Source organism: Puma concolor, chromosome A3 (assembly GCF_028749965.1).
Source record: "Puma concolor isolate L17-30 chromosome A3, mPumCon1.1.hap2, whole genome shotgun sequence".
Taxonomy (NCBI): domain Eukaryota; kingdom Metazoa; phylum Chordata; class Mammalia; order Carnivora; family Felidae; genus Puma; species Puma concolor.
In genome coordinates this window covers 60,424,175-60,436,240 of record NC_141669.1, presented here as the reverse complement: position 1 = coordinate 60,436,240, position 12,066 = coordinate 60,424,175, and the positions used below count along the sequence as shown (strand labels likewise).

Below are 12,066 nucleotides of genomic sequence, written 5' to 3'. Positions count from 1 at the left end.
CGAAGTAGGCTGCTTAACCGACTGAGCCACCCAGTCGCCCCAGTGCCTAATGTTTTCTGAGAAAATCTTTTCTATTACTTTCAGTGAAGACCAATCAGGGTTCTTAGAGTAGTGATGTTTGCAAATATGTGCTTCTCCTAAATCAAATTCTTAAAAACATAATTAATGTCTCTACAGATTTGTACAATTTTTTTTTTTTTACACAAATCTATTTTTGCCCATATTGGACTTTTCATTCTTTTTCTAGGTTCAGATTCCTGAATTCAATTGGAAGTGAAAGTTTTAGTAAGCTGTTTGAAAATAGGAATCTTTTTTTTCGTGTTTGCTACTATGCACATCCCTGGTTTCCTTTACAATAAAATTTACTTCGTTCTGTTTTCTGCCTACCATATAATATTTCGCTAACATTATAAAGGAGGTGGTGCCAGCTACTCAGCCAGACTAATTGATGTTGTTACAGTGTCCTAACTTAGCCAGGTTGTATAGACTCTAAAAGGAATATCAGAAAACCAGAGCTCTGACTTAGTTGGACCTTTTTTGCTGGGGACAGAGATGCTGAGTGGAATGGTAAGAAAATGGCAGCATATTAGCAACTTGGGAACTAACACCCTTACATCTTCTTTTAATAAAAAAAAAAGATTTTAGTTTGTTAAGCAGATTTTATTTTTGTTTGTTCAGCAATCTAATTTCTATTCTGTGATCGAAGAAGGAGGATTGAAAGAGGTCATTTAGAGTGCTAGCATTAGGGTACCTGAAGAAATTATCTGATACTACCATCTACTAACTCTGCCCAGTGATCTCTGCATTCCCTGCTTTTCTCACTTTTGATATTTGTATTATCCACATAAATGTTAAGAATTTAGGGATAGAAGACTATTTTCTTGACCACTGTATGAATCAGAGATAGAGCTGGGTAAGATGTTAGTTGGGTGAAGAAATTTGAACTTGGAAATCATGTAGGTGGTTCTCCTACTGATTACTCATGTAGGTTCAGGCAAGCTCTTTACTCTTTGATTGCTTTAGTTTTCTTATCTGGATTAGATCTCCTAAGGGTATCTTCAGGTCTAAAATCCATTGATGGTCATTTTTTCATTATGAATTTTACAAATACTAGGGGCGCCTGAATGGCTTAGTTAGTTGAGCATCCAACTTTGGTTCAGGTCATGATCTTGTGGTTTCTGGGTTTGAGCCCTGCATCGGGCTCTGCACTGACAGCTTAAAGCCTGGAGCCTGCTTCCAATTCTGTGTCTCCCTCTCTCTGTCTGCCCCTTCCCAGCTTGTGCCCTCTCTCTCTCTCTCTCTTTCTGTCTCAAAAATAAATAAACATTAAAAAAATGGGGCACCTGGGTGGCTCAGTCAGTTAAGCGTCTGCCTTTGGCTCAGGTCATGATCTCACAGTTCGTGAGTTTGAGCCCTGCATCGGGCTCTGTGCTGACAGCTCAGAGCCTGGAGCCTGTATGGATTCTGTGTCTCCATCTCTCTCTGCCCCTCCCCCACTTGCTCAGGTGTGTGCTCTCTCTCTCTCAAAAGTAAATAAACATTAAAAAATATTAAAAAAAAGAATTTTACAAATACTGTATCTTTGCTGCTGTGGCTAATAAGAAAAGTTCAGTTATTATACTCTTTTTATGTTTTTATTCTGTGAGGAGGCTATGAAAATATAATGATGGTGAGTTTGGAAAGACCAGAAGAATAGTCTGACTTACTATCACAGTATGTAAGAATTAGAATTGTCATAAATCTTCAAGATTAACTGTGTAGGTATGTAGAGTGGAGTTTTGATTATCTAAGGTAGGCAGAAATTTACTTTTCAAAATGGAGATTCTTGACTTTGTGAAGTTTTTGTTCTAGAAGTGTCAATAGGCATATTTCCATAAATAGAGGAATAGAAGAATCTCTAGAGATATTCTTTAATCAGTAGAACTCAGCTTTTTGCTGTTGGGTATAGTGTGCTAACTCTGTTGTGGTCAGTGTCTACTTCCCTTTCCTTCCCTGAAGTTTTATGATTGGACGGCAATGGAGAGAGAATAGAGGGAGAATTACTAACAATTTATGAGTTGAAGTGGGGAGATGCTGCTAAACCTATCTTATGCTGGTATCTTAACTAACAAAATATGATAAGATTTGAATGGACATAAGTTTCCATGATCTTGATCCTTTCTCACTTCCATTTTGTGGGTTCAAATCCAACTTCTGCCACTTACTTGCTGTGTGATCTTGGGCAAGTCCGTGTCTCATTTTCCTCATCTGTTAAATTTGTTCCTTGTCACACACCTGCAGTCATATCCTCTAGCTTCTTTCTTGTTATCGTGAAAGAATTATCTATGCTTCTGGCAAAGGTCAATCTGTCTCTTTTTCCTACTGTTAAGGGCATGACTCTAGTAATTTTCTCTTTTGCATCATTCAGTTTTCCCTCTTAACTGGATATTTACCATCAGCATTAAAATATTTTTATTAAAAAAATTCTCTCTGCCATTATTTTACCACTAAAGGCAGACTAGTTTTCTCTTTCTCTTACAGCAAAAATCTCAGAGGAATTGAGTGTACTTGATATCTTTACTTTCTTTTTTCTTATTCTTTGTTGAACCCTTTCCAATCCAGTCAGGCATTTGCTCTCATCATTCCACTGAAATGGCTCTTGTGAAGTCAGAATTGGCTTCTGCTTTCTTAAATCCGATGGTTATTTTTCAGGTCTCATTCTGTCTAACCTATCACCAAGATTTGGCACAGATTGTCTCCCACTCCATGAAACATTTTCTTCACTGGACTTTCAGGATACCACACACCTCTGGTTTTCCTTCTGCTGTACCAACCCTCTTTTGCTGATTCCTCCTCACTTCCTGGACCTGTTAATGTTATGCTCCAAGGTTCAGTTCTTGAACATTTATATTCTCTATCTGTACTCTGTCCCTTGGGATCATATCTACTCTTAAGCTTTAAGTATCACCTATGTATGGTAATGATTCCCAGATTTATTCCAGCTGCCTGTTTGAAGATCTACACTTGAATATATAATATGCACCTTAGATTTAATGTGTATAAAACAGAGTTCCCAATCTTACTTTCCAAACCTGCTCTTCTTGCAGTCTCGTTTTGTATCTGTTAATAGCAATTCTCTTCTTCCAGTTGCTCAAGGGCAAAATCCTTGGAATCAGCCTTGGTTACTTTCTTTCTCCCATGCAGTCTGCAGATCTTGTTGTTTCTGTCTTGAAAATATAAAGAAAAAAATACATCCAGAATCTGACCACTTTACCACTTTTCTACCACTTGAAGCCAAATCACCATCACCTCTCCCCAGGATTATTGCAATAGCTTCTACTTGGTCTTCCTGTTTCCTCTCTTATGTCTAGAGCCTATTCTTGCAATATTAGTGAAGTGTGTCCTTTAAAACATAACTTAGAGCATCATGCCTTTGCTTAAAAACCTTCAGTGGCTTTCCATTTCACTTGAATTATAAATAAGTCAATGGCCTCTCAGAGCCTTATATGACTGGACCCTCCTTATTTCTCCAGCCTGGTATCCAACTTTGCTCCAACCACATTGGCCTTGTTGTTATCTGACTGACCTTTCCAGTTGCTGTTCCATCTCCTTAGAAGTCTCATCCCATGTATCTATGTATCTGATTCCTTTACCTCTGTCAGGCCTTCTCTCAAGTGTCTCCTTCTCAATGATGCCTTCTCTGACTATCCTGTTGACATTTGTTACTTTCTCTTGCCTCCCCTCCAGCCTTCTTTCTTCCATTTTTTTCTCCATAGCACTTCCTCTATCTAACATACTGTATATTTTACTTAATTATTTTGTCTGCTTCTTTCTAGTATATCGTTAACTCCACTAAAGCAGATTTTTTTTTTTTTTTTTTTAACTACTCCAGTGCCTGGACAGTGCTTGGCAGATAGAATCAATTGTATGTGTGAATCAGTGAGTCAGTGAATGAATGAATGAATGAATGAATGAATGAATGAATGAATAGTAGCCACCTCATAGGGTTCTTATGCTAATTAAATGAGTTAAACATAAGTAAATTTCAAACTTGGACTGACACTTAGAAAGTACTCCATAGTGTTAGCTTTCATTATCACTTTCATGGAGTGTCCTGCAGCTCATAGAAAAGAAAACGGAGATGTCTTGGCATACCTAATCTTCCATCAGCTTTGACTGGAAATACCACCACAAAGAAAGAACTATAGTGATGACTTCCAAATTTTGGAAGGTCCTTAGGGAACCACAATAAACCAGATTGACAAGGAAAAAGAATCTTTAAAATTACAAGTGCTAGAAATATTAACTCTATAAAAACTGTTTTCTTCTTTACTTGTCCCAAATAAACATTACAGTTTAATGGGAAATGAACTTAAATGCAAAGTATGCACTTTGTTTTTCCTTTTAAAGAATGAATTTGCCTTTAAGTTCCTAGATCAAAAAATATATTTTTTTAATGTTTATTTATTTTTGAGAGAGAGAGAAAACAAGTACGGGAGGGGCAGAGAGAGAGGGGTGCACAGATCCGAAGCAGGCTCCAGGCTCTGAGCTGTCAGCACAGAGCCTGACACGGGGCTTGAACTCACAAACCATGAGATCATGACCTGAGCTGAAGTCAGACGCTTAACTGACTGAGCCACCCAGGTGCCCTGATCACAAAATAATTTTTAAAATATTTCTCCTAAAAAATTTTTATCCAATCACAAACAGTAGCTTTTGAAAATATGAGACACCTCATTTTTGCATATTCTTGCATGTGATGGTGGGAGGGAGAGAGTGAAATTTTGGTTACAGATAGTAATCTATAGCTATCATGTGATAGAACTGTCATGGCCCAACTTTAATGCTTGAAAAATCTAACTTGATTAATCTTTTTTGTTTCAAGGAGACTACAGATCTAATAGATAAACAGTGTCAATAAATTTTTGTAAATTATTAACATTGCATTTCCTGTACTTCATATTAAAACCATTATTTTCACTATTCTGGTAGGCTCATAGCTGGCAACCTGGAATAAAAAATCCATACCGTGGTGTTGTAGTGTGGCCTGTTCCTGAAAACATTGAAATCACTGTGACACTTTTTAAGGTAAGTTCCATTTTTATAATTTATGCAACTTATTATTTTATAATCATGGTTCTAAATGACAGAATATTTCAGTATTCGTTGTTCTATATATTTGGGTGCAAATATATAGAATATGCATTGTTTTTGTGGATATAGCAGTTTATATCAATGCAAGTTCATCAGGGTATTTCATGGTCTATGAAATCAGAATAATTTGGGAGTCCTTTTCAACTTGTTAACAATTTTGAGATCAGTTGAAATACTTCTCTTACTACTTCCTATATTCTACCCACAGGAAACTTAAAAAAAATTTTTTAATGTTTCTTTTTGAGAGAGAAAGAGAGAGCACGAGGGAGGGAAGGGCAGAGAATGAGGGAGACACAAAATCAAAGCAGGCTCCAGCCTCTGAGCTGTGAGCACAGCCCAAAGTGGGGTTCAAACTCATGAACTGAACCATGAGATCGTGATCTGAGCCAAAGTGGGATGCTTAACTGCCTGGGCCAGCCAGGCGCCCTACCCATAGGAAACTTTGAAGTGCTTTATCGTAGAAAGTGAGGTTTGTGGAATTCCTCAGTCCTGAGCCTCATTTTGTTAGCCCTATTTGACTAATCAGAAGATATGTTTTAAAATTAGTATTCAATAAGTATTTTAGGGGCACCTGGGTGGCTCCGTCGGTTAAGCGCCAGACTTCTGCTCAGGTCATGATCTCACAGCTCGTGGGTTCGATCCCTGCGTCAGGCTCTGTCCTGACATCTCAGAGCCTGGAGCCTGCTTCAGATTCTGTGTCTACTTCTCTCTCTGCCCCTCCCCTGCTTGCGCACTCTCTCTCTCTCAAAAATAAACATTAAAAAAATTTTTTTAAAAACAAGTATTTTATTAATGTTAATGTAAGAAGAGAAATTTTAGATTGATATTTGATAAATATCTTAATGACATTAATATTTTACAAGTACTGTAGCTTAAAAGCAAGATTCTGGTTGTAAATTCAAAGGACAGATCCAAAAACATAGCTGTGTGTATAACTACCTGCCTGTTATACATGTTTTTTTTTTCTTGAAAGTCTTCCATATTTTTTGAAACATTACAAAGTAGTCCTCACTGAGTTCCCATTAGGCACTAAAATGTTTACTTTCCTAACTCCTTACCTGCTTCCCAAAAATGGTGGAGAAAGGTTTCATTCTAGCCTTTTTGAAAGTGGTAAAATTAGAAAACAATGCTTAATTTCTTCTTTGAATCATTCCGGTTGTGTTGAAGTTACTTTTGCTGGACAGAAGGAAGAAAGACATCTCATTGAGCATAATTTAATAATGTAAAGTTTGTGAAAATCCACTAAATATTTAAGGACATGAAATTTAAGTAGAGAAACATTATATGGCTTAGCATGAAATCAGTGTGTAAAAAAGTCCTTTTAATTTTGTGATCTAATTTATTAATACATTTATTCAGGAACTACTGCAGAGATCAGTAAAACAGAAGAGTGTGTTGAATGTTAATATACTAACTCATGAATGGAATACTACTTTTAAATGCTCTGTATTTCATAGATATCTATTTTACAAAAGATTTTTAACACTTTATGTTTTATAGTTTTGATATTACTGTTATTGACGTTATAACATTGCTCAATCATGCTTGTCATATGTACACATACTTAATTTGCCCAGAGAGAAATAAGGGGTGAGATAGTCACTACTCTTCCTTTTTTCAAGGAGGTTCAGGACTATCTGATAGTCCTTTAGTCAGCTGTACTAAAAGCCTGTTATTAAACTCCCTTTATCCATATATCTCTTACTGGAATGGTACAGTAAGCTTGGTAGGTAGCAGCAAGACCTTTGGAACATTTCCTATCATTCTCACACAGCAACCCCAACCAAGGTTGTATAATTATCCCTTTTGTACTGATAAGGAAACTGAGACTAAAGAAGAACATGACTTGCTAAGTCACAGTGATTTAGCCCTTCTTCTTTCCTTCACATTGTACATCCTATTCTGTAATAAAAAAAAAAAAAAACTGCTATGAATATAGATTACAACAGCAAGATTTCCGACATGCTTGAGGAAGACTTTAAGTAATTTTTTGAATATTTTGATTTGATTTGCTGTTTACACTAGGAAAGAAAACGAATGGACATAGTTTTACAACTTGAAAAAAATGATGATAGAGAGTAAGGGGCTAGAATAGGGCTGATAAATAATTGACAGCCATGTGTTTGGGAAAAGGATGTGTACTAGCTGAGTGATTCTGAGTTGAAAGTGGCTGTTGAAATGGGTACTTGGAGGATTAAGAGATAAGTGTTGTTTTCAAGTACCGATGAGAATGTTCAGCATATCCTTATCACTGAACTTTTATGACTTTGAGTTTTAGTCTGTTGGAAGAAGAACTAATATCCATTTCTCCCCAGTTTGTTGTAGTAAACATTTTTGGTTAATTGTGATATTGAGGCAAATTTGCAACCATTTTAAATATTAAAACAATATTTCCAGTGGAGGCTTTTATCTCCCCAACTCCCCCTCTCTCCAGATTTCTAACAGAAGGGCAGAGTGATAAAACAACTTTTTATTCCTTCAGTGTAATTTTTGGATCTTGCTTTTGAACAGCATTTAAAATATTCAAGTGGAAAACTTTTTCATATTTTCCTCTCTTTTACTTTTATTAAAGTCTCACAACTCATTTAATCTTGAAATTTGCAAGTGGGAAAGGACTGCTCTGAACCCTTTTTGTCCTAAGTGTGGTTGGTATTCACAGAAGTGTGCTCATAGACAAAATGCTTTTGCAAAAAGTTGTATGTTTTGTTTTCCTACAACTTGACCAGATACTAATTTTTTTTACTCTGCATGTTTGTTTTTGAAATTTGAATTAGATTGAAAATAGCTGTTTCTAGTAAATTAAAAAAAAAACCCTTTTAGGGTTTTGAAAAGAAAAATGGTTCTTTGAGCCATTTTCAGTTTTTCTCTTTACAGCAGCGGTAAGGTAGGAGATTCTAGAGGGTAGAAAGTACGATACAGAGAAGACTTAATTGATACATGCTTGAAGCAATTTTCATTACAGATGTTTTTGTCTGATCAATAATATAGTTAATTGTGTGTATATATGCCATTTTAAAATGGCCTGAAAATGAACATTACTTTTGCTCTTTCATGTCTTTTTACTGACTTTGACCTATCAAACGTGTCCCTTGGTCCCACTGAAACTATTATTTTAGGAGTAATACGTTGCCTGTGTTTTTAAAACATGTTTCATCTGGGGTGCCTGGGTGGCTCAGTTGGCTAATCATCTGGCTTCGGCTCAGGTCATGATCTCACAGTTCACGAGTTTGAGCCCTGTATCAGGTCTCTGCTGTCAGCACAGAGCCAGCTTCAGATCCTCTATCCCTGTCTCTCTCTACCCCTCCCCTGTGCTTTCTCTCTCTCCCTCAAAAATAAATAAACATTAAAAAAAAAAGTTTCATCTCCTTTGAGAATTAATGTATGTCATATATAAGGCAGTGTTCAGTATTTGTCAAATTATAAGATATAGTCATTAATTCATTCCTCAAATATTCTTGAGAGCCTGCTGTGTGCCTGGTACTTTTCTAGGTCCTGGGGACAAAGTAGTAAAACTGAACCAACAACATAACTAAAAGTCAGACAGACCTGGATCGTAACATAGTTTTAACACTTACTGGTTGTTCATTGTGGGATGGGACATCTTTGAGGTCTCAGTTTTCTGTTCTTTTAAATGGTAATAAAAATACTACGCATTTCATAAGTTGCTGTGATGATGAAAACACTTAGCACAATAACTGGGGCAGAGTGTGTGCTTAGTAAATATTTATTGTTATTAATTATATTAGCTGTGCTGAAACTCTGCTGTGTTCCTCAACAAAATGGGGGGGAGGGAGGGCAGGCAGCAAGGGTGGTAAGAAGTCTCTTTCCTCTGCATTGTGATATACTTTATTACTTGGTCTCTAAAGTAGCACTGTTTATGACCTAAATCACTCATGGAAAAGTTCCTTCAGCCTTTATTTATGGCATTCTCTCTCCATAAACCTAGTTTGTGGACAGGGCCAAACTGAGGAAACAAATATCAGGAAGAATTTTCTACCTGTCTTTCTCTTCTAGCCTTTCCTACCTCCCCTCTGCCCAGCACCACCAAAGAAACTCCTTTTTGACAGATTTTTTATCCCATTTGTGTGAATTTACTCATAGAACTTATTGCCTCAGTACAGCTCAGAATTAGCCAGCCACCATGCTTTAATGTGAAAAATAAGTAAACAGAAATAAAGAACTAACTAAGGAGTTTGGAATTTATCCCATAGGTGGTGGGTGTCATTAAAGAAATCTGAGTTGGTACCAACACGGTCAGAACTGTGGTTTGGGAGAATAATCTGTGTGTAAGATTGATTGGAGGGCAGAAAGACTGAATGTCGTAGTCACTTTTATCTTGAAATAGCTCAGGCACAAAATGATAAGAACCAAAACTCAGCTGTGGCAGTAGAAGCAAAAGATTATTACTAGACTAAAGTGGAATCAATCATGAATAAGATGCTTCTCTATGAGAAGCATGTGGGACCTAAACCCCATTAAAGGAATAGCAGAGCCCATTTTCCATGTCTGTGTACTCCCTCATTCTTAGAGTGGAATGTTGAGCCCAAAGCCTGCTGTATTTAAATATTCTCTCATGCTCAATGCCTCCATCCCTGTGCCTTCTCTAATATGTGGAGTTGAATCTGAATAAGTAAATGCACATAGATGTGACCCCACTACTTTTCTTTTATGTCTTATACTCCATTGCTTTTGCCTTTACTTATTCAAATATCTGTGGAAATCTGTACTATCCCACCTAGCATAGATGGCTTCTTTCTCATAAAACTTTCCTATGTATTCCTGTAAGTGATGTGTTATTTTCTTTTTATTTATTTTTTCTTTCTTTTTTTCTTTTTTAATTTACATCCAAGTTATTTAGCAAATAGTGCAACAATGATTTCAGGAGCAGATTCCTTAATGCCCCTTACCCATTTAGCCCATCCCCCCTCCCATAACCCCTCCAGTAACCCTCAGTTGTCCTCCATATTTAAGAGTCTCTTATGTTTTGTCCTCCTCCCTGTTCTTATATTATTTTTGCTTCCCTTCCCTTATGTTCATCTGCTTTGTATCTCAAAGCCCTTATATGAGTGAAGTCATATGATACTTGTCTTTCTCTCCTGACTAATTTCGCTTAGCATAATACCCTCGAGTTCTATCCACGTTGTTGTGAATGGCAAGGTATCATTCTTTTTGATTGCTGAGTAATACTCCATTGTATATATGTATAACTGATGTGTTGTTTTCTAACCTGTGGTGAAACCATGTATTTCTTTTACCATATTTATTTAGATTAGTTGTGTTTGTCTTTAGAGGCAAGGACAACAGTGTTTGAGTCCATTTTCACATCTACAATTTCTTATATAATAAGTAACCATTAAGTATTTGTCGAGTAAATACTTGCAAAAGTGCGCTTTTTTTTTTTTTTTTTTTTAAGTTGCATTTGGTTGGAGGCTTCATTATCCTTTCTCAGGTTTCTGAGGCATTTTCAGGGTTGATGGGAGGGGAGGAGGAATGAAGGTATCAATAGCCATGCCAATTTGCCATTTTGTGTAGACTATAAAGTCTCTTGTTGTGCTTTGAAATTCCAGATGTTTACATAACCTCTTCAGAAGAAAACCTTGTCTCAAATGATACTTTTAGTTTAAAATATGAGTATAAAAACAGGATGAGGACTTTTATATGAGCATTTTATATCTTTTTTTTTTTTAAGTTTGTTTATTTTGGGAGAAAGAGAACGTGGGCATGCAGGGAGAAGGAGAGAGGGAGAGAGAATCCCAAACAGGCTCCGCCCCATCAGAATGGGGCTCTGTCCCACTAACTCTTGAGATCATGACCTGAGCTGAAATCAAGAGTCCCATGCTTAACGGACTGAACCACCCAGGCACCCCAAGCATTTTATATCTTAGTAAAGTGCTTCTTAATAGTTCATTAAATTATCACTCTCTCTGATCAGTTTTCTTTTTTCAGTGGTGCAATGATGGAAGATAATTACATGCATCAACATAAGTAAAATAGAGAAATTTTCAATATAAAATAATGATTTAGAGGTAGAGAAATTATGGAAGTTTCTAAGAGTAGGCTATTCTGCTTCTCCCTTTTTAACAGTTGGTAAAAGGTAAAAGCACAGCCATTTGTATGTTCTTGGTTGGATTGAATGGTTTAAAGAAATCTATTCCAACTTTATATTTTGCTTTTGTTACAGGATCCTCATGCAGAGGAATTTGAAGATAAAGAGTGGACATTTGTCATAGAAAATGTAAGCTAATGGCAGATTTCACGACCTTTCACGTTGTTGACTGTATACATTGTTAAAGTACACTAGCATTTTGGTGGTAGAAGAAATGTTACTTTATTAAAATTAATAGCAATTTGTAGATTTTAGAATTTCTTTAATGAAATGATTGCCAGTAGCAGAATTATTTTTAAGAAGGTCTTTTGTTACAATTATAAAAGTAAAAATACTCTACTGAATTATAAGTATACTTTGTATTAGTTTGGGGCTTAAAGGAAAGACCAGGTCTTACTCATCTTTTTATCTGTTCAGCATCTAGCATGGTGCTTCTCACATAGCAAATGCTTTTTTAAACATTTGTTGAACAAAATCATAAATGCCCTTTGACATCTTTAAAAATAAAGTACATGCTTTAGCGCTTTAGGTTGAGAGATTTTAGACTGGTGCTTTAATAATCATCTTCAGTTAATATACAGACTGTGGAATCCCGCATGACTAGCGGGTATATAATAGGTGTTCAGTAAATATTTTCAAATGGGGATTAGGGAAGGTAGGCAATGAAAATAGAGTGAATTAAGAATGTGGGCTCTGGAGTCAGACCTAATTTTAAGCCCTAACTTGGCTCTTCTACTTATAAGCTGTGTGATTGTGGTAAGTTTCTTAACTTTTCAGCCACAAATTTATAGGGTTCTTGTGAAGATTAAATGATTTCAGTGAATATT

The 12,066-nt window shown here is 36.3% G+C and overlaps 1 protein-coding gene across 10 annotated transcripts in view; it reads left to right on the top strand.

Moving 5' to 3' along the window:
• EHBP1 (EH domain binding protein 1) overlaps window positions 1–12,066 on the top strand; it is a 375,689-nt gene that overhangs the window by 103,775 nt on the left and 259,848 nt on the right. For all 10 annotated transcript variants that reach the window (XM_086701008.1, XM_086701007.1, XM_086701009.1 and 7 more), the window contains 2 exons: window positions 4,972–5,067; window positions 11,315–11,368. In XM_086701008.1, coding sequence (XP_086557134.1) covers window positions 4,972–5,067; window positions 11,315–11,368 — 150 coding nt within the window. The remainder of the gene's footprint in view (window positions 1–4,971; window positions 5,068–11,314; window positions 11,369–12,066) is intronic.